General features: G+C 51.1%; 1 protein-coding gene across 4 annotated transcripts; it reads left to right on the forward strand.

Moving 5' to 3' along the window:
- Positions 1 to 984: 984 nt before the first annotated feature.
- Positions 985 to 21,808, forward strand: Ppp1r12c (protein phosphatase 1 regulatory subunit 12C). 4 transcript variants are annotated; one of them, XM_021657336.2, is made up of 22 exons: positions 985 to 1,437; positions 4,951 to 5,081; positions 5,162 to 5,280; positions 12,602 to 12,761; positions 16,424 to 16,568; positions 16,650 to 16,724; positions 17,649 to 17,722; positions 17,798 to 17,925; positions 18,043 to 18,116; positions 18,362 to 18,514; positions 18,594 to 18,661; positions 19,114 to 19,227; positions 19,432 to 19,522; positions 19,739 to 19,822; positions 19,899 to 19,959; positions 20,112 to 20,197; positions 20,289 to 20,329; positions 20,438 to 20,510; positions 20,603 to 20,707; positions 20,896 to 20,946; positions 21,038 to 21,088; positions 21,168 to 21,808. In XM_021657336.2, exons 1-22 carry the CDS (start codon positions 1,093 to 1,095, stop codon positions 21,252 to 21,254), a joined length of 2,316 nt encoding a protein of 771 aa, XP_021513011.2. In that variant the 5' UTR covers positions 985 to 1,092; the 3' UTR covers positions 21,255 to 21,808. The 4 variants fall into 4 exon arrangements, with proteins under 4 accessions (XP_021513011.2, XP_021513009.2, XP_060223126.1 ...); XM_021657334.2 differs by having other exon boundaries at positions 986 to 1,437; positions 20,408 to 20,510; XM_060367143.1 differs by having other exon boundaries at positions 986 to 1,437; positions 20,115 to 20,197.
- The last annotated feature ends 426 nt before the right edge of the window (positions 21,809 to 22,234 follow it).

The raw sequence follows: 22,234 nt of genomic DNA on the forward strand, positions 1-22,234 counted from the left end.
TTTCCTAGTCGAGCTTATCTATAGTTATTCAAAACCAAAACAACCCGGGCCTGCCGGTACCCCTTAATTCCATTACTGGAGAGGCAAAAGGAGGCGGATTTCTGTGAGTTCGTGGCCATTCTGGTCTACATAGGGTGTTTCATGCCGGGCAGGGCTACACAGTGAAACACTGTCCCAAAACAAACCAAACATAAAACCCCGCAAAACCCAAAACAAACTTCTATAATTCCTGCAATTAGGAGATGGAGGCAGGAAGATCAGAAATTTAACACCATTCTTAGTTAAAACAGTGAATTCGAGGGCCAACCTATCTCAAAACAAATCACAAAATGTATGCAACACGTGTTTCTGTATCGTTCAGGATCCGCTATCCGCCATTATCGCCCATGCGCCATCGTTTAATCACTTTAATCACGTTACAAAGTACTCATTTCCCAGCATGCTCCAGTATGGCCTGTCCATCCACTATACCCAGATTCCCAGCATTCCCTGGGGACACACACTCATTTAGGCAATTTTCTTTTTGTTTCTTGGTTTTTCTAGACAGGGTTTCTCTGTGTAATTCTGGATGTCTTGGGATTCACTCTGTAGACCAGGCTGACTTCCAGCTCAGAGATTTGGGAAGCAGGGGCATGCTTCCCAAGTGAGGGGATTACAGGCGTGCCTTTGGCAGTTAGCATCCTTCTAGCCTGGATTTCTAAATGTGTCTCAAGGATATAGCGAATCTATATAGAATCCATTTCCCAGCACTCCTGGCGGCCTACCTGATGCCTCATTCTCTACCCTATCTGCGCCAGTTATGGGAGTCTCCTCAATGGGGACTCCACTTCCCAGCTTTCCCTACGGGGCTTCCTTCCTCGCCCTCAACCCTCAGGGTTGGTTACGCAAATCTCCATCAGGACTCCATTTCCCAGAGGACTTTGGGTCAGCGCCATGACGTCACATACCGGGCGGAGGCCGGGCGAACCTTTGGGCGGTGCTAGGCCCTCCGCCGTTCCCGGCGGCCCCCGGGGCGGGCGGGTGGCGGCTGTTCGTCGCCCGGCGCTCGCTCGCTCGGTTGGTGGGCGGGCGGGCGGGCGGGCGGCCGGCGTGATGTCCGGCGAGGATGGCCCGGCAGCGGGACCGGGGCCGTCGGCGGCGGCTGCGGCGGCCCGTGAGCGGCGGCAGGAGCAGCTGCGGCAGTGGGGGGCGCGGGCAGGCGCTGAGCCGGGCCCCAGGGAGCGGCGCGCCCGCACTGTCCGCTTCGAGCGAGCCGCCGAGTTCCTGGCGGCCTGTGCGGGCGGCGATCTGGACGAGGCTCGCCTGATGCTTCGCGCGGCCGACCCCGGCCCCGGCCCCGACTCCGATTCCGGCGCTGCGTCGGACTCTGCAGTCCCGCCGTCTGCCCGCTCCGTGCTCGACTCCACCAACGCGGATGGCATCAGCGCCCTGCACCAGGTCAGCGTCCCCGCCCCGCGTCTTCGCCACCCAGGCATCCTCCATCCTTGGTCCCGAGGGACCTCGCTGAGCAGCCCGCCTGCTCTGTGGCCGCTTCTTCTCTGTCATCTGTGCTGTCATCTCTCTCCCGTGCATCTTTTGCAGCATTGCTTACTTCCGTTTCTACGCTGGCCAGGTTTCTCCTTTCTTGGCTGGTACTTGTTTGGCTGCGCGGCAGTCGTTCCTGACCCAGGCCTGAGGGTCATTCTCTTGCAATCTGATTTGACCCTCCTCTTTCTCTAGGCCCAGGTCCTTCTATCACTTCTTTGAGGGTCCACATTGTGCCATTCTCTTCTTCCCATGACCTGTCCTATCTGTTTCGGTCTCAGGATGGTCTTTTTCCCTTCTAGGCAGTGTACCACTTAGCTCCCTTGAGAGGAGCTTCCTCTGTTGGGTCATCCTATGCTATCTTTATCTTTTCTCCTACTGCTCAACTCCAGTGTCCTCTTAACTCAGTTCTCTCTTCATCCCGCTTTTGGGGATCTTGCCACCTCATAGAGAGGTTTCTCCTCAACTCACTTTTTCTTTGTCCACATTATTTGCCTTTCTGGAAATTTCTAAGCATTAACTCTTGAGCTAGGCTACTTATTCTCTCTCTCTCTCTCTCTCTCTCTCTCTCTCTCTCTCTCTCTCTCTCCTGGTTGGTTTGTCAAGACAGTATTTCTCTGTGTAGCTTTGGCTGTCCAGGAACTCGCCTTGTAGACTGGGCTAGCCTCGAACTCTTGTTTTTCCTGAGACAAGGTCTTGCTACGTAGCCCAGACCAGCCTCAAATGCAGGTCCTTATTGTCTCTGTCCCCCTCATTTCTGGAATTACAGGCATGGCTGCATTGCCTGTCCTTGTATCATCTCTTAGACTTTATTTGGTCAGTGTCCTTCTTCAAAACGTATGCCCTCTCTCTTAGATTTTTTTCCCTATCACCTCTCAGAGAATTCTAGAAACCATCCACTAAAACCCTGGGCATCATGATTATTTTTTTTTCTAGTGATCTGTGCCTGAGAATGAGGAACACCTTGTGATACCTGCATCCTTATGGATGCAGGATGCTTTTATTCACATTTGGCACTAGCAGGGACGTGATTAGCCACACAAAAGCCTACATCCCAGTTCTTCCCCCGTCTGGTCTCAGTGTTGGTCCAATGCCAGTCTTCTGGTGGGTAGCTTACTTTCATGGCAGCCACCATCTCCTGGGTTGTCTTCTCTTCTTATTAGGATCCCCATGGTTCAGTCACCTGTGGAAACAGGGGATCCTAGAAGGGGAAGCCTGGCTTCCTGTGGAGATGGGAAACAAAGGGAGGATGTTTGACACCTTCAGTTTTCACACATCCAAGTAGAGGAAAAACAGTCAGAATCTGTCCGTCCTGGGCTGGGATGTAGCTTAGGTCATAGAGTCTTTGCCTAAAATGCAGGAAATCGGGTGCTTGGAAAGTGGAAGCAGAAGGATTGGAAATTCAATGTCAAGTTCAGCTACACAGTGAGCTTGAGGTCATCCTAGGCCACATGAGACCTAGTCACAAAAAACCAAAACAAGTCAGTCAGTACTGACCTAATGTTAGTTTGACTGTCCATTCCTTGTCTCTTGTATCTTGAGTGTCTTTTCTCTGTGTCCTTTAGTTTTCTTACCTGTGGAATGGGGACCAGTGGTCACCATGTCCCTAGAAGGACTCTATGGTGGGAGTTGTCATGTGGGCCTTTCTTAGGGCCTGCATGAGCTGCAGGTATACCCTGGGAATTTGCTTCTACTGCTGTCTGGTCATTTTCCTCAACGTACAGCAGGGCACTAGTTCCCTGCATCTTTGACCAGTCCAGGAGAACAGCTCAGACTTACACATTACCCAAGTCCCTGGCCCTCCTTCTGAATGTACCCCCTTTTTCAGAATCTGTTGGATGCCACTAGAGCACCACCTCTGACAGGAACCTCAGGCCTGGCTTGTCAGTTAGCCTTCTAGGTGGGACTGTCCTCCCACTATGGAAATGCCTTGGTGAATTCACTCTTCAGGGCTTTGCAGGGGCCTTGAAGATTGGGAGAGCAGATTCAAAGAGAGCAGTTGGTTTATAGGGCTGGTATGGGGGAGCTGGGGTTTGCAGTGTGCAGTGGTGTGAGTGTAGTGTCACTACCAGTTACTGCTCTAGCTTTAGCAGTGAAAGTTCCCCGAGCTAGTTTCAGTCCCAGGAAGACAGAGGCATTTGGTCACTGTCTGGTGACTTATAGTGTCTCCTGATTTCTACACCTGGGGATGTATTTTTAGTTCTAAACTTCCTTGGGACATCAGCTTCCTTCCTCTATCTCAGCAAGGCCGGGACACTCCTTTCTCTCCCCCTCATCCAGTAATCTGCCTTGTCCAATAATGGCTATGAGTTGGGTCTGGAGTGGGGCACGGCTGGGAATTAAGAATCCTAGGTTTGAACAGGGGAGAGATTAGGAGCTCAAACACATGGGTCTGAGGGCGGAGGGACAAGTCTGTACCGTTAGGTGTAAGGAAGGAGGATTGGCTAGAGTTCTGTGTCTGAGGGAGGAGGAGGTGGGTCTGGATTCTTTGGTCCCTCATGCCCAGCTTCAGGCATCTTTCACATGGATGCCGGTGCCCAGCCAGGTCCTTGAAAGGGAAAAGCCCATCTGCCTCCTTGCCCCCCCTCCCATCACCATGACAACAGGGTAGAAATAAACTGAGCCCAGAGTGAAGCCCAGAGTTCATCCTGTTCCCAGGGCACGTGTGGCCCCCCTTTTGCAGCCTGAATTTCCATGACTTCATGCTCTTGGCCCTTGTAGCCTCCTTTCTTCTTTCTCCAGATGGTTGAGTTTGAAGAAGGGGGTTAATTTTCATGGGGACCCAGGAATCCCAGACCCAACTCCCTCCCTAGACTGAGTGGTTCCAGGGTCTAGCCAGTTTCATCAGGGATTGGGACCAGCTCTCTCCTCTGTCCCTAGGTGCTGTCCTGGCTTGGGTGAGGCTTTCCTCTCCCAAGTTTTCAGTTCTAAGGGCAAGGGAGTGGGAGTATAGTGGGGTATGGGTGTTTGGAGAAGATGTTCTGAGGAAACCTGTAGGTGAGCATTTTACCACGACCACCTGGATATGGATAGTATACCTCTGTGGTCCTGGGTTCTTCCCAGGAGATGATTCCTGGGGTGTGTCTGCCCAAGGTGCCCTGTGCCTTCGGAGAACATGCTGGGCTCTGGGCTCCATCTCCTAGAATATGTTCAGCAGTCACATGCAGGGATTGTAGCCCCACTTCTTCCATGGCTACTTTTTCAGTCTGCCTTCTGGAGCTTATTCCTAGTCTCCATGAGCTTTTCATGCACTAGTGACCTACACATGGGATAATTGGGGGTGTTTTAAGCAGCTGGTGGCTGGAGGACCCCTGGGGCCTACGCTGGAGGCTGTTGTTTACACCCCTCACTGACCCTGCGCCCCTGGTCTCCTTGTTGGGCCTGGCTGGGTGAGGTGAGAGCTGATGGGCCTGTCCCCATCCTTAGGCCTGCATAGATGAGAATCTGGAAGTTGTGCGCTTCCTGGTGGAACAGGGCGCTACTGTGAACCAGGCAGACAACGAGGGCTGGACGCCTCTGCATGTGGCCGCCTCCTGTGGGTACCTGGACATTGCCAGGTGAGGCAAGGGTTGAAGGGCAGGGCTTGGGTTAGATGTTGGGTCCAGGCCTGGCAGCTCTGACCGTCCCCTGCCCCTAGGTACCTCCTGAGCCATGGGGCCAACATCGCTGCTGTCAACAGTGACGGGGACCTGCCTTTGGACCTGGCTGAGTCGGATGCCATGGAAGGGCTGCTGAAGGCAGAGATAACCCGTCGAGGTGGGCCAATGGGATTGAGAGTGTTGGAATCTGGGAGTCTGGGCTGAAAGGCACAAACCATTTCCTTGGACTCTGGCTCTCTTGTGCCTCAGTTTCCTCCCCTGTAAAGTGGGAGTGCAAATATGTGTCCCCAGGGTTGTCAGGGGTCTAGTGAGACACTGCCAGACACAAAATAAGAACACAGCTTCTGTGAGTTCATTGTCACTTCAGCTCTGAGGAAGTAAGGCATGGAGGTAGCAAGCAAGGCCTTGTCCAGGAATAAGGATGACTGGATCCCATCACATGGTAGGAGGGACTGGGGCATGTAGATTCTGCCCTGAGCCCCCAGCACCACGGTGTCCTGGTTTCTTTCAGTGAGAGCTAGGAGCTTCAATCTCCATGTCTGGCCCTATTGATTTTCTTGGAAGGGGTGTGTATCTTCCTAATATCAAGTTCTTAAAGAGGCTTGAGATCCCTTTCTGCCTGCTTAAAAAGCTCGTATCCAGGCAGGGTGTGGTGGCACATGCCTGTAGTCCTAGCCTTGGGAGATGATGGAAGCTGGGGGATCAGGAATTCAGGGCCCTGCTCTCCCACATAGTAAGTTCAAGGCCAGCCTGGGTTGCATGAGACCTTATCAGCACATGTATCTAGAGCACACAAACAAATTGGCTCATAGCTGTGTGCTCTCAGCTCTCTAGTGCAGGGCTTGGAAGGAAAGGGATCGGGAAGCAGGCTGAATTGGGGATGCTCTGCAGTGTAGCAGGCTCTCCAGGAACATAAGATGCCAGTGGACCCTGGATTCAGCTCCACGCCAGGGAGCTTCCAGTTAGGAAGTAAGAGGGGACAGAGCACAGACGGGTCATGGGAGGCGTGGTTCAGGCTCCCCTGTCCCTGCAGGTTACCACCCAGGATGAAAAGACATGGGTTCAGCATCTTGGCGTATTGAATTTCAGGTGGCCGTGAGTCACTTGGGGATGCGAGGTGGAGGTCAGAGGTTAGAAGCCTCCCTGGGTCAGAGTAGAGCAGGGAGTAACAGTGGTAGAGCTGAGGTCCTGATTTTATTTTGGTGAAACTTCAAACTCAGAAAAGTTGACTCAGTACTATGACAACCACCAAAGATCCTCTCCTGGGCTTTATCATAGAGTTTGTTAAATTATGTGTATGGGTGTTTTGTCTGCATGTGTGTGTGTATTCCACATACAGGTCTGGTGCCTGTGGAGGCCAGAAGATGCCATTGGATCTCTTGCAGTTGTAGTTACAGACAGTTGTGACCCACCCTGGTGCTAGGAATAGAATCTGGGTCTTCTGGATGAGCATCCACTGTGCTTAACCACTGACCCACCTCGTTAGCCCCGTTTACATTTTTGAGACAGGGTCTTGCTGTGTAGTCCTGGCTGGTCTCGTACTTACTACATGATCAGGCTGTCCTTGAATTTGGAGCGATCCTGCCCGAGCCTCTTGAGTACTTGGATTATACATGTGTGCCAGCACTGCAGCTACTGTTTTGTTCTGCTCTCCTCCCTTCCATACACATAGGTATGTCAGTACCCTCCTTTTCCCCTTTGCAGCCTGTCTCCAGTCCACTCCTCAGCCCTTTGAGACTATGTTGCTGATGTTGTAGACTTTGCCTAGATAGTAGGGAAGCACCTCCCTCATCAGGCCCTGCTGCTTTACCCTCTCTAACAATGAGGTGGGGCAGCCTGGGGCTTTTACCAGAGCCACAATGTAGCTTGTTGCTGTGGCCTGAGCTTTTCCCACTTAGAGGCTTCAACGAGGGTGAGGTCATCGCCCTGCTTTCCCCTTGCCAGTGCTGATACAGCATTTCTCAGATACCATTCTGCCAGGCCTGATGAATTGTGAGTTCAAGGCCTGTCTGAACTGCAGTGTGAGCTAACTTGGGCAACTTGGGTAACTGTTCAAAAAGTTAAAAAAGAAAAAAGCTGGAGAGATAGCTCAGTCCCTGAGAGCACTTTTTGCTTTGCCAGAGGATCAGGTTCAGTTCACAGCAGAAGTATTTGGGCTCACTGTAGCTCCAGCACCTGGGGGAGTCTCATACCTCCGAGCTTTTCTGGTTCCAGCATCTGCCCCTGCACAGATACACATGTACACACAATTAAAAAGAATAAAAATATAAAAAATACGGAGGGGACTGGCTGTTCCTCAGTGATAGAGCACGTGCTGGGCATGGTCTAGGCCCCAGGTCCAGTGCCTGGCACTACAACATGGCAAAACAAGCGTCCCAAGATGTAGACCCACGGTATCTGTTGTTTATTAATTACTTAGTCTGCCTAGGCTGCTGTAAAACTTGCTGTGTAGTCCAGTGTGCTGTTGAGATCCTCCTGCCTCAGCTTCTTGAGTGCTGGGATTGCAGTAGTAAGCCTCCATGCTTGGTTCTCTGATTTTGTGGTGTTGGGCAATGAGAAAGCCACCTGCAGGCATATTTACAATAGCTTAGGGCTTGGGCGTGGCTTAGAAGTCCAGCCCTTGACACTTGGCCTAGTGTGTGAATTCCATCATCAGTACCAGGGAGGTAGGAAGTCCATCAGTGGATGGATAAGCAAAATGTGGTCCATACGGATCAAATATACTGTTCATCCTTAAAAAGGAAGGAAACTGACACACCTAACAACATGTTGAACCTTAAGGACTTAAATGAAGTAAGGCAGTCACACAAAGACAAGTGCGCAGTTTATACTTTTGAGAGATGCTGAGAGTAAAGAAAATAGTAGAGTTCCCAAATTCATAGGGATAGAGCATCCGATGTGCTTTCCAGGTACTGACAGCCCTGGGAGTAGAGCCGGGTGTGGCGGTTTTAATTCTACCACATCTCTCTAAACCCAGCTCTTGGGAGGCAGAGGCAGGTGAATCTCTTGAGTTTGAGGCCAGCCTGATCTACATAGTGAGTTCTAGGACAGCCAGCGCTACACAGAGAAACCCTGACTCAAGAAACTAAACAAAAGGGGGTAGGGACCTGGCTAAATGGCTCAGTAGGTCAAGGCACTTGGTGCCAAGCTGGACAGCTGCATTTGGTCTCTTGGACCCACCCGTGGTAGAAGCAGAGAGCTGACCCCACAAATTCTCATGGGATTTCCATACATACAAATAAATGAATATAATAAAAATGTGGAAGGAGAGAGTGACTGTTTAATGTGTGCAGAATTCAGTTCTTCATATGCCTGTATGTACATGCATGCATGTTTCAAGGCCAGAGGTCTATCTGGAATGTTCCTAAGAAGCACACCTGGATTATTGAGACAGGTCTCTCAGTAGCTTAGAGCTTGATGATTGGGCTAGTTTGGCTGCCAGTGAATCCAGGGATCCTCCTGTCCTCACCTCCTCAATGCTGGGATTACAGGTGTAACACCATGTCTAGCATTTTACATTGGTGCTGGGAATTACAACTCAGGTTTTCATGTGTGTGTGGTAAACGTGTTGCCAACTGAGCCATGTTTCCAAGCCCTAGCATTTTGGTCTTTGGAGATGGATTTCTAATGTCACCAGCTGCTTTGGCCTCACGTCAGGTGCTTTCTTTCATTGAGGTGCTTAGCAAGGCTCCTGGCAGCACAGGCCAATGCCCAACTGGGTCACCGTAGCCCTATTCCATGAGCCACAGTGCTCTGTGTGATGCTCTGGCACATGACCTCATGTCAGACCCAGAGTCTATCACTGGGCCGGAGGGCTTGTCACCCTGTGACTAGGCTTTGAGCAGAGTCATTCGGAAGTCAAGTGGGCGAGGAAAGTCAGGATGTGGTTACTGAAGGAGGAAGAGTGGGTGCTGCCGGGTCCTAGCAGTTCTGTTGTGGGCCAGGCTGCAGGTCAGGAAGGATAGATGAGGAGTGCAGCATGCAGAGACAGGCACAGAGGACTGTCATAGTTACAGGCAGAAGCCAGAGTAACAGGAAGGCTGTGCCTGGAGGGAATGCCCAGGCAGGAGCTGAATGTGGTCGATGCTCCATACCTGAACTCCTCTCCTGGTGTATGTGCCCCTAGGTGTGTGAGTGCATAGGATTGCTGCACAGTGTCGATTGTTGGTGAGGCTGAAAGGTTGACACTTCCACCAGACAGCGGATGACCACCTGATTTATAAGCAAGTAGTCCCAGCAGGGGTCAGCCGACTTTTCCAGTGAAAGGCTACACAGTACATTTTTCATGCCTTACAGGGCATACAGTCCCTGTTATGACTTTACCAGCTGCTATACAGAGAAATGAGCCAGGGATAAGATGAGAAAAAAACAGATGTGGCTGGGTGCCACTGAAGCTTTATTTTCAGGCTGGTGAGATGGCTCCGTGGGTGAAGGCACTCACTACCAAGCCTGACCCCTGATTTCAGTCCATGGGTTCCATTTGTTGGAGGGGGAGAACTGACTCCTGCAAGCTGCCCCCTGACGTCAGGTGTGTGCCTGAGTGCACGTGCACATTCACTCCATTCACACAACAGAATAAGCGTAACAAACGTTTTTCTTACTGCAAATTCAGTACACACACACCCCTTCATTTTCAGGACTGGGAGTGTGGCTAAGTCAGTAGAAGGACTTGCCCAAACTAAGGTCCTGAGTCTGGATTTCCAGCACCCACATAGACAAGGCCAGCCAGCACCTGTAATCCCAGCAGGTGTGGGAGGCAGACATAGAAGGATCCCTGGGGAATGCAGGCCAGTCAGTCTAGCTGAAGCAATGAGTGATCCACTCTCAAGACAAGGTGGAGGGGCGGATGGCTCAGTGGTTAAGAGCACTTGCTGGTCCTCCGGGTTCAGTTCCTAGTAGCCACATACCTGTAACTCCAGTTCCAGAGGAATCTGACTCCCTCTTCTGGCTTCTGTGGCACCAGACACACATGTACACAGACATATATGAGCAACACACAGGTACACGTAAAACTCCCAATTAACCAGCCATCCCAAAATAGCCTATGCAGGAAAAACTTAGAAAAACACAAGCAGGTCCTGGCTGTGTGCAAAGTGCAGGACACCCTTGCGAATGCACAGGAATACTGTCTGGTGGTTGAAGAAAAGCAAGGGAACTCCGCCCTTCCCCTTCCCTGCCACAGTAGGGTAGAACTGCGGGTGACTCCCTTTAAGGAAGCAAGAGTCTGGAGGAAGAGGGCGGTCCTGGCCTTCCCTGCCCTGTTCTCCATGACTGCGCTGCAGAGGGACTTTAGCCACACATTCTGTAACTCTGCCACTGCCAAGGAAGCTCTGGTTGGTCAGGAGACATGAACACAGACCTGGCTGCTACCAGGTAGTACGATGTCAGCTGATGTCTCGATGGAGTTGACCTTGGTCTGGGATGAGAAGGAACATCCCTAGAAACTTTCAAGGTTGTTTCTTGGATCTCATTTATAGTTTCATGGTGGAAGTGTTGAGGGAGCAGTTGGTGACCTTGGTTATGAGGGAGTGTAGTGGGACTGAAAACTAGCCCACTGTGTGTAGGGGTCGAACTTGAGGCCTTACATTCCAGGCAAGCATACTGCCCCTGGACCGAACCCTGATGGCTAGTGTTTTGAGACAGGATCTCGCTTTGTTAGTCCCAGTTGACCTTGAACTAGTGAGTCTGTGCATTTTACCTCCTTATGCTGATTTTTGTCTTTTTCCTTTTGAGTCTAGCCTTTAATGGCTGAGTCATCTTCATTTCCTTTGTTTTTGGTTTTTTTTTTTTAAAGTCAGATGGTACCTGAAAGTGTTTGTCAGTGAAATCCATAGTGAGCCACAAATGTAGTTTGAAATTTCCAAGTTGTAGGCTTGGCATATGGCTTTGTTGGTAGAGCGCTTACCTGTTAAGCATGGCCCTTAGCTCGACCCTCAGCCGCACCCAAGCTAGATGTGGTGGTATAAGCCTGCAATTCCAGCACCTGGGGGGTGGAGGCAGGAAGACCAGGTGCTCATTCAGGCCCATCTGGGATATGACTCTCTCTCTCTCTCTCTCTCTCTCTCTCTCTCTCTCTCTGTCACAAACAACAACCAATACTCAAGTTGAGTGCTATTGAAACATTAAGGGCAACTGAGGAAATGGCTCAGGCAGTAAAATGTTAGGTACACGAATGTTATGACCCAGATTTCCATCTCTAGGACCTTTGTAAAAAGCTGGTGGCACTGGTACACATTTGTATTTGCAGTTTCTAAAGCGAGGTGGGAATTGTTGGGCAGCTCACTCTATAGACCATGCTGGCCCTCAACTCAGGTATTCACTTGCCTCAGCCTCCCAAGTACTGGGATATTTTGGTTTGTTTTTTAAGATTTAGCTATTTTATTTTATATGTATGGGTCGTTTGCCTGCATGAACAGATATGTGCACTGAATGCATCCCGGTGCCATGGATCCCCTGAGTTACACACAGTTGTGAGCTGCCATGTAGATGCTGGGAATTGAATCTGGGACTTCTGGAGGAGCAGCCAGTACTCTTAACCGCTGAGCGGTGTCTCCAGCCTGCTGGTGTTTTTTTTTTTTGTTGTTGTTGTTGTTATTGGTTTTAAAGATAGAATCTGACTGTATAGTCCAGGTTGGCTTGAAACTCACTGTGAGAGGAGGGAGGGGAAACTGCAGTCAGGATGTAAAAATAAAGAAAGAAAGAAAAAAATAATATATATATACACATCTTATATATATTCTCTATATAATATGTATACTATATAGATAATTATCTCTATATATTTCTTATATATAAATATCTATTTCTTCCCAAATAAATAAATAAATAAATAATGGAAGAAATACAGAAAAGGGGAAAGAATTCATTAAACATTTAAATCTTGATCATCATATGTATGCTGTAAACATTGCATTTAAGTTGGAGCTATGCATGTGAAAATAAACACTCCTACATTAAAGAAAGGAAACTCACCATTGTAGACAGGCTGTTCTCAGATTTGTCACAACCCTCCTGCGTTTCCGAGTGCTGGAATTAGGGGTAGGAGTCACCACAATCAACTATACAGTGAAATTTTGCTTCGTTTATCACACTTAGGAGGGAAAGAAACCAGTAAGTAGTCACAGTGTGAAGGTGCTGGATTATGGATCATAGTGGGAGGAAGAGGAAAACTTAGATGGAATCAGGTGCTGGATTTGCTTGGGGAATGTAAGGTTTTATATTTAAGAGACAAAACTCTATAATAAACAGGTTATTAACTGATACAGGTCAAGACCTGTTTTTTCCATTCCCAGTGTGTGTCTTAAAGACCCTCAGTGGTACCCAGGTCTGCAGAGAACATGGAAACCCGGGGTCAGAGCAGTTCTCCAGAGTCCAAGCAGGGAACTGGATGAGATAGACTTGACGAATCATGGGGCTAAGCTGTGAACCCTTCTAGAAAATCTTGGATGAGTGCACCTGTCACCTTCTCATTCTCCCAGGTGTGGATGTCGAGGCAGCCAAGCGGGCTGAAGAAGAACTGCTGCTTCATGACACAAGGTGCTGGCTGAATGGGGGTGCCATGCCGGAGGCCCGGCACCCCCGCACTGGGGCCTCTGCCCTGCATGTGGCTGCTGCTAAGGGCTACATCGAGGTGATGAGGTGAGCTAGGCAGAGGGATTGCTTTGCCTTGAAGCTTCTTGGGGTTCTTATTCTTTTCTTCTAGTTTACACACCTAAACTCAAGGGTTTCTCTCTCTCTAGTTGTGCTCAAAGGGTTAAAAACTACATTTATTTGTATATGTATGTATGTGTGCAAATTTACGTGTATGAAAAACATTCATATACATAAAAGTAAAATCAATCTTTAAAAAATGTCATTAAACCAGGCGTGGTGGTACATGCCTTTAATTTCAGCACTTGGGAGGTTGAGGAAGGATTGCTGTGAGCTCTAGGCTAGCCCAGGCTATATATAGCAAGACCTTGTCTCAAAAAAAAGAAAGAAAGAAAGAAAGAAAGAAAGAAAGAAAGAAAGGGAAAAGCCCTATATGATGGTATACAGTACTATGATCACAACCCTTGAGAAGACATGGCAGAATTACTGGAATTTCAAGGACAGACTTGTCTACATGCTGAGTTTGAGACTAGTGCCTCTGGGATTCTATCGTAGAAACCCCAAATGGGGTTAAGATGAACCTCTGTGCCTGTCTGCATTTCATACTGGTGAGGTTGTAGGTAGGTTTTCTCAGGCAGTATTTAAGACATCGTGCCACCCCCAGATGCATAGCCTGTCTGCATAGTTCTGCTCCTGACAGACAGGCTTCAGCCTCTGCTTTCAGTATGAGTGCCAGGTCTGAAGTTAAGCTCTGAGCCCATCCCTTTTGGGGGACAGAATGCCCTAAGCAGAGTGCAGAGGCTGCACCCTTCTCCAGCATGCGTCCCACGTGTGGATGTGATCCACTGTGACTTGTCTCACCTGTCATTGCATCTACATCCGAGGTCAGCGAGAAGCAGAGGCAAGGGAGCAAGGTCTGTTCCTTTTCAGAAGAACATTCCAGAAGTTTATGCAGTGCTTAATGCCTGTGTTCCATTTACCCAGTTCTCATCATTGACCATTCCTAGTGACAAGGAAAACTTGGTTTTGTTTTGTTTTGTATCTGGTTAATGGTTGTATGATGTGCATGTGTGTGGGCACTTGTATGTGTGGGTGCACATTTGTGTGTGTGGAGGCTGCAGGTTGATGGCGAATCTTCTCTAGTTGTTCTCCACCTTACATGTTGAGGCAAGGTCTCTGGCTGAACCCCGAGCTTACCTTTTTGGCATGTTTAGCTAGCCATCTCCCTCTGAGGTTTTTCTATCTCTGCCTTCTACTCACTGGGATTATAGATGTGCTGCTGTGTCCACTCAGCTTTTCAGTGGATGCTGGTGATCAGAACGTCTGTCTTCATGCTTAAACGCTTTACCCACTGAGCCATCTCCACAGTTCCTGGGGACTGTTAAGTGGAGAAAGTGTCGATATTGTGGACAGCCTCATTCTCTTGTCACGGAACTGAAGCACCGGGGCTTTGGAATATCTGTTGAGCTGGGCGCAGGTCATCTCGTCAGATGGAGTCTGACTTGGAGTCTGACCTGGAGTCTGCTTGTGAGAGGCTGGGGTGACCTAGTGAAAGAGCACTTGCCTAGCATGTGGTCTGGGTTCCAATCCCAGCCCTGGGGAAAAGTTCACTGACTATAACTTTTGTGTTTATTTGGTTTTTTCAGTCAGTACCTCAGGTTGCTCAAAGATAGCCTCCTATTCATTAGTCTTGAATTTCTGATCTTTCTTCCTTCACCTCCCTCTGGGGTTGGAGGTGAGAGCCAACGTGCTTGCCTCCCTCTCTGTAGTTTCTTCTTTTTAAATCGAGATGAGATCTTGCTGTGTAGTACTGACTAGCTTGATACTTGATATGTCGCGTTCCTGGCCTTGAACTCACTGCTCTCCTGTCTCAGCTTCCTTGTGTGGTTTGTATTTGTACTCATCTGTTACTGCATTTGCTGTTATTTATTATTTTTGACTTATTAAAAGTCTTACTGTGACTCTCCTCATTGAGTAGAGGTAACTGTTTACTTGATGTCTGCTAGCCTGGGCTGGGCTCAGACTGCCATTGTGGCATGCCTTCCTGGCATTTCAGATATGTACCACCATAGGCAATGGTGGAGACATGGTGGGCCCAGTCATTCTGTTCTGATGGCTGTTTTGTCCATTGAAAGCCCACCTGGTGCCAGAGCTCCCCTAACCTAGTTGTGAGATGACCTTGGACTTTGTCATAGTCCTCTGAGGGTATGGCAGGGTCCAGTTGAAAACCTTGGCTTCGAGACCAGCGAGATGGCTCAGTGGGTAAAAATGCTTGCCACACAAGAGCCTAGTGACATGCATTAGGTCCTGGCACCAGTGGTGGAAGGACAAGACCAATCCCTGAATATTGTCTTCTGATCGTCATGGTGCTATGGCATGTGTGTTCACATTCACACACATTGCATGCACACACAATAAGAGTAAATAAAACTTTTAAGTTTATAAAAAGAAGACCTTGGCCTTGGGAGGATATAAATAGCGTATAATAGGGAAGGCCTTCTGGCAGACTTGATAGCAAAGAAACCTCTGGGTGAGGAAGTGCTGGCGAATTAGGGGCCCTGACTGGGTGACATGCTGCAGGTTCCTGGGATACTCACCAGGAGGGGAGCGGAGCTAGTGGCCCAGCATGGGGGAATATCGCGAGAAGCCCGGCATTCCTTGGGGCAGGGGAGCAGAGGACTCTTGGGAAACGTGGGGGTCTCAGAGCTAGACAGGACCTAGTGCCCTGCAGTGTGTAAGTGTCTCTGCCTCCCCGTGCTTGACACATTGCTCACTGACACAGGAGCTCACTTCTTTCAAAGAGGGTTCGAAGCTGGGCTGTGGTGTTGCATGCCTTTAATCCCAACACTCAGGGAGAGGCAGGTAGACCTCTCTGAGTGTGAGGCCAGCCTGGTCTACAGAGCGAGTTCCAGGACAGCCAGGGCTACACAGAGAAACTTGCTCGGAACCTCCCTCCATCCAAAACAAAACAAAATGCCTTGCCCCATGCTGGATTTGGAGAGCTCCCTGATTGTTACTTTCTGGAAGGTCATTGGCTGAGCCAGGCTCGTTCATATCCAGCATTCTGATGTTTTAGATCTGGCCATTCTGTGGTGGGGCTGTCCTGTGTGTTGGAGGTTGAGCAACCTCTCAGCCCCACCCACTGATGCTACCTGTTTACCTCTAAGTTCGGACTCTAGTGATGATGTGTGCAGTTGTGTGTGTGTGTCTGTATGTGGTGCTTGACACTGTGTATGTGTCTGTCTGCATGGATGTATAGATGAGGTGCTTGACACTGTGTGTGTATATGTCTGTCTGTTTTCTGTATGTATGTATGTATGCCTGTCTGTCTGTCTGTATCTGGTGCTTCACACTGTTGAGAACCAGTATTCTAAAACAGCTTGGTTCCAGAATTGTTTCCTCTTAATAGTCTTGGCTTAGTGGGAGAGTCCTGTCTCTAACTCATCACCTCTCACCACTGCTCTAAGTCCTTTAACCTGGGCTTGAAGAGTAGGATCCCTGTGGTATGAGGAACCTCTTGTAGTTTTGATTTGTATCTGCTTGTTGAAGGGAGGGCTCAGAGGAGTTTGTGCAGAGGAGTTTGGGGAGGGCTGGTTGCCAGCAAATCCAGTAGTGTTTCTGTTGATTGGTAGTACTGTAGCCACAGAATAGAATTTGAAATCAGCCATTGGCCTAGCTTGACCCTTGACCCCAGCCTCCCTATCCCTTAGGCTGCTACTCCAAGCTGGCTATGACACAGAGCTCCGGGATGGAGATGGCTGGACACCCTTACATGCAGCAGCCCATTGGGGTGTGGAGGACGCGTGCCGTCTGCTGGCTGAGCATGGTGGGGGCATGGATTCGCTGACCCACGCGGTGAGGGCCCTTTCGGGTGGTGGGGCAGGGTAGGGAGAGAAGCCCTTACACCATCATCATCTACCTCCTTGCCCCACTCAGGGGCAGCGTCCCTGTGACCTGGCTGATGAGGAAGTGATGAACCTTTTGGAGGAACTAGCCCAGAAACAGGAGGACGTGAGTCTCGACTCTAGTTTGCCTCTTTACTTGGCATCTCTGAGGAGGTAACAGTAACTGGGAGGGCTGACTTCGTTTGTCCCATGACACCCTCAGCCTTGGGACCTGCTGTCCCCACCTGGTGGCCTACCTCGGGTGAAAGTCTGTGAAAGGGTCCCCTCTGCTTACATAGAGGAGGTGAGGCCGTGCCCAGAGTTTCCTGCCTGCTTGGTGGGGAGACGACAGTGACACAGGTTGGACCCATCCTCCTCCAGTGTCTCTAGCTAGCACTTTTCCTGGAAAAATAGAGAGAGAAGCGGACTCCAGGCAGATGGCATGGGCTGGAATTCAGTATGCAGTGAGGTGGCCCAGGCATTGTAGGAACTATCTAGGAAGAACCATTGGGAACATTCTCCAGAGACGAGTCCTGGCACACTGAGATATAAGGAGGGCATGGGCATTTCTGGTGGGGTGCTGCTGTGACAAGGTGGACCAAAGGACAGGCCTTAAGGGTGTGGCTTATGACAACAGACCTTATTTAGTCTGGGACGATGGAACTGTCATTGAGCTGAGAGCTTCTCTCTAATGACCGTAAAGGCAACAAAGAGCCGCCTGGCCTGCGCTGCTAGCAGCTTTCCAGCATCCTAGATGGACTGAAGGGTAGGGAGGAGGCTTGCTTGCCTTGGGGAGTAGAGGAATCCCTCTAGGAGGCCAGTGACAAATTGGATCAGGCCAAGCCTTGGAGAGCTTGATAAGCCCCAGATATGGTGTGCTGCCAGGATCCTGAGTTCCCAGTGTTTTCAGGATGCTACATAAAGTACGGGTGGCCCAGTTACGTGTGATGGCCACTGAGGTGGGGAGGTGGCACTGAGAAGGGGCAGCCAGGAGATCCAGGAGGGACTGTGCTCTCTGGCCCTCCCCAGTTGCCCCCTTTCATCCTTGTAGCTTCGTAACCAAAAGGAAGCCACTCAGAGCCGAGGCCAGGAGCCACAGGTGCCCTCAAACAGCAAGCACAGAAGGTGAGAAATGCCTAAGCTTCGGTTAGCCTGGACTCACTACCAGCCTTGGACATTGACATCCTGTCCTTTCCCTAGGAGCTCCGTGTGTCGTTTGAGCAGCCGTGAGAAGATCTCTCTACAGGATCTATCGAAGGAGCGCCGGCCTGGCGGGGCAGGGGCTCTCCCTATTCGGGATGAGGATGAGGGAGAGGAAGCCCCAGCTGGTAGGGATACTAGACTCTGGATCTGGGAAGGAGTGATGGGCCTAGATTCCTGGGATTCTGAATATCAGAGAAAGCTGGCATCTCCCATGACCATCTCTTTCTGTTCCTGTGCCACAGAGCACCCATCTATGGAACCAAGAGCCCTCAATGGCGTGTCTTCCCCTGTGTCCCCCGGCCCCAAGAGCCCTGTGGTGAGTCCACCACCCTGAGCTGAAGTGAGGTTTGAGGCAGTGGTGGGATGCTGTAAATACTCCCACAGTGGTCAGGAAGGTGGCCTCTTGACCTGGTTCCTAGGTCCTTGTGGATAAAGAATGATTTTTTTTGTGGCATCTGCCATGGCTGTGATTTACTGTGGTTCTCCTGGAGTTGCATTCTGAGGCTATGGGAAGAGGGATCCTTGCTTTGCTCAGTAATGGAGACCTTCCTCTTCTCCCAGCTGCCAGAAGAGGCTCCCTTTTCCAGGCGCTTTGGTCTTCAGAAGACAGGGAGCTCTACTGCTCTTGGTCCCTCAGAAAGGAGGGTTACGGAGGGAGTTCTTGGTCTGCAGCGCTCAGCCTCCTCCTCTGTCCTTGAAAAGGCCTCCACTCAGGTAGGTGTCATGAAGGGGGTCAGGGCAGGCTTTTCCCTTGGGACAGAGAGTACCTCCTGTTTCTCTCCTGTCCCTCCAGGCCAGGGAGCCCCGTCTTGCCAGAGTAACCCCTACCCCTGCCCAGAAAGTGCCAGAGCCCTTTACCTTGTAAGTACCAGGGGTAGGGTAAGGGGGCAGGTCTGGTTCTATCCTGGCACTTGAGATCCCGAGAAAGTCCTTAGGATGCATCAAATAAATGCTCACTGTAAAACTCCCAGGCCACTGTGGTCTGTCTGCCCTGGGCCTTTGCACTTCCTGTGGAAACCATAGGGTTGGCTTGGGCTCTTCCTACCTCTTGGTGTCTGCTTATATGCCACCTTCTCTGTGGGGCCTCCCAGGACTGCCTTACTGACATTGACACAGAACATGTCCCTGTCTTGTTCTCAGTTTTCTACAAGCACTTTTCTCTCCATGCTTCAGACTTGCCGTTTTGGCTGCTGTTTGTTTTGCCCAGAAATGACTCTGTTCAGAAGTTATGACTAGTTTATTCTCTGGTCTCTCCCATGCCTGGCACAGAATGCAGGCTTGAGGAATATTTGCTGATGAATGAATCCATGCAGGTGTGAGGCTACCACGCCTCCTTCTTTGGATCACTCGGCTCCACCCTCCAGGAGGGAGCCAAATGTCCTCACAGCCTCTGCAGCACCCCTGGCCGACTCGAGGGATCGCCGGAGGTAAAGAGGCTAGGGAAAGTAGTACTTACACAGCAGTGTTTGGGGGTCTTCGGGGTTCTGGATAGGCTTCTGGTGTACTGTGTGTCCAAGGTCTACGAGAATTGAAATGTTCTCTGCCAGAAAGTGCACCCTTCTAAAGTGTCATACACAGGTGTGACAGCACCCAGGGGTCAGGGCACTCTCAGTTCATGGTTCTCCACTCAGGTCCTACCAGATGCCTGTGCGTGATGAGGAGTCTGAGTCTCAGCGGAAGGCTCGCTCCCGCCTTATGCGACAGTCTCGGAGGTCCACACAGGTGTGGGGGTGGGCTGGGCCTGTGCTCCTGGGTATAGTGGAGGAGGGCTGAGTCTATGCTCCTGGGTATGGTGGAGGTGGGCTGGGCCTGTGCTCTTGGGTCTGAGGGAGGAGGCTGGGGTCTGTGCTTTTGGGTCTGAGGGAAGAGGACTAGGGACCCAAACTTGAGTCCCATCAGAGTCTAGGCCTTTTTCTCTGACTATGTTCTCTCTGCTAGGGTGTGACTTTGACAGACTTGAAGGAAGCGGAGAAAGTGGCAGGGAAGGCTCCAGAGCCAGAACAGCCTGCCCTGCCTAGCCTGGTGAGCAAGGTCAGGTAAAGTGGGGTGGGTGGAACCTATTTCCCTGTTTCTGACTTGGTGTGCTCCTTCCTGGCAGGACCCTTCTCGGAGACCTCGTGTCCCTGGAGTGGAGAACGCTGAGGGCCCTGCCCAGAGAGGTGAGGCCTGCTTTCTGGGAAATAGTTCCCCAGGGAGCCATCCTGTCTCTCCCATAGGTCTTTTTGTTAACTGGAGGACTAAATTGGGTTCCCTGCACAGTAGACAAGGGCTCCTGTAGTAGTGTCTGGGCTGATTCCCGCCAATTCCCCAGCAGAGGCGCCCGACGGGCAGGGCCAAGGACCCCAGGCAGCCAGGGAACACCGAAAAGTTGGCCATGAGCGGAGGGGCCCAGCAGAGGTGAGGATATTGTGTGGAGGGTAGGTGGGCTGGAGGGAGGGCAGGCCTGGACACTGGGTGGAGAGATTAAACTCTTGGGGATCTTCTGCAGGGGGAGGAGGCGGGGCCTGCGGAAGGAAGTCCAGAATGCAGGTAGGCTGGGTCATGCATGGGGCTTGGATCACATCTCTGGGGCAGAGCTGGGTCCCTAAGGCCTGTCCTTTGGTCCAGCACGGTGGATGCTGGCTCCACCGTCCACAGGCAGCGCTCACAGAGAGACCTCAACCTAGAACCCAAGCAGGAACAAGAAGAGCCTGATGGAGGCTTCCGGAAGGTGCAGCATCCCAGCCCGTGCCCCACACTACCCTGTTCTGGTTGCCCCTTTACTGCCCCTTCTGAGCCTGCCTGCCTCCTCTGTGTTCCCAGCTGTACATGGAGCTTCGCAGAGAGAATGAACGGCTTCGGGAGGCCCTGACAGAGACCACCCTGCGGCTGGCACAGCTCAAGGTGGAGCTGGAGCGGGCCACACAGGTACAGAGGCAGACACCCAGAGCCCAGCTGTGTTGGGAATAGTGAGGGCAAAGCTCCGGTGGCTCCGGTGACTCGGGGCCTGGGTCTGCCTGAGAGGTTGGAGGGCTCCTTCCCCTAGTGATAGGACTCTGGCTGGACTAGTGGAGTAAGGAGGTAGCTCCTGACCCCAGGTCTTCTCTGTCCTCCAGCGGCAGGAACGCTTTGCTGAGAGGCCCGCGCTCCTGGAGCTGGAGAGATTTGTGAGTTGGGCTGCTGGGGTAGGCCTACTATGTCCCAGACTTCTCTGCCCCCTGTAGTTACCCTGCTCTGAACCTGCCCCATGCCTTGCAGGAGCGCAGGGCCCTGGAGCGCAAGGCAGCAGAGCTGGAGGAGGAGCTGAAGGTGATTGGGGCTTGTGATGGGCAGTGGCCAGAGCCCAGCCTGCCTAGCACTAGCCAGCTGACTCCACCCTGTGTCCTAGGCCCTGTCTGACCTGCGGGCTGACAACCAGCGGCTCAAAGATGAGAATGCAGCGTTGATCCGCGTCATTAGCAAACTATCCAAGTGACTCTGGAGGAGTTCCTGCACCATATTTATACAGCTGCTTCTGACACACGCACCCCTTCCCCCGAGTGAACATGAGTGACAGGGCTCCGGGGGAAGTTGCTGAGAAGCCATAACCTCTCAGGATCTCAGATCTGGGAGGAAAGCACAGAGTCCCCAGGAACCAAGAGGGGCCCTCTGAGGCCAGGATGGAGGTGGGAGGCTGAGCCAGGTAGGGAGACATTGCTGAGAGTGGACAGGCACCAGAAATGGGACCAAGAAGGAAGCAAGGACCAAGAAATGCAATGATCAGTATCCAGGAGCAGAATGGTTGCCCCGGGGTCTCACCTCACGTGTGATGCTACCCAGTACCCCTATCCTTCCCAGCAGGGATCCAGGAATGTGCCAAGAGTCCCACTGGCCTCTGCCAGGTGGGCCTGTATATAGGGTCCATGTGCAATAGGGAGGGATGTCTTCTATTTTTGCTGCCTCCTCCCCACCCATTGTCAGGGGAGGGGGAGAAGGTATTTTTGAGACAAAGCACAGGCACCACAAATAAAGTCGTGACATTGCCACTTAGTCTCCTGCTGGGTGTTGGATGCTGGTTTTTGCTTGTGTGCTCAGGCCCTTTGTGATGGGGTACAGTGGGTGGCTGGGAGCCTGCTCACAGGTGTAGGGAGGGTACTTAACTCAAGTGAGCAGAGGATACCCAGTTGAGGTGGGAAGGGTCAGGAAGAAGCCCATGGCTCTATGATACAGTGCTGGGGCACTCAGATTTGCCCTCGGTTCCTCTGGAAGGAGTGGGGTTGGTAACTAGCATTGATGATGTGGAATGGTTCACATAAAAAACTGCAAGTTTTTCATCTCTGGGAAAGGAGTATGTAATGGCATGAAGTCCTGCAGATCTTTGTGGCTACATCGGCTGGGACAGGGCAGGAACCAGTCTTGAGAGGCATCATGCCTCCATCCTGTAACCTACACTCCCAGTCACTGGGAGTGACTGCC

Source organism: Meriones unguiculatus, chromosome 14 (assembly GCF_030254825.1).
Source record: "Meriones unguiculatus strain TT.TT164.6M chromosome 14, Bangor_MerUng_6.1, whole genome shotgun sequence".
NCBI lineage: Eukaryota > Metazoa > Chordata > Mammalia > Rodentia > Muridae > Meriones > Meriones unguiculatus.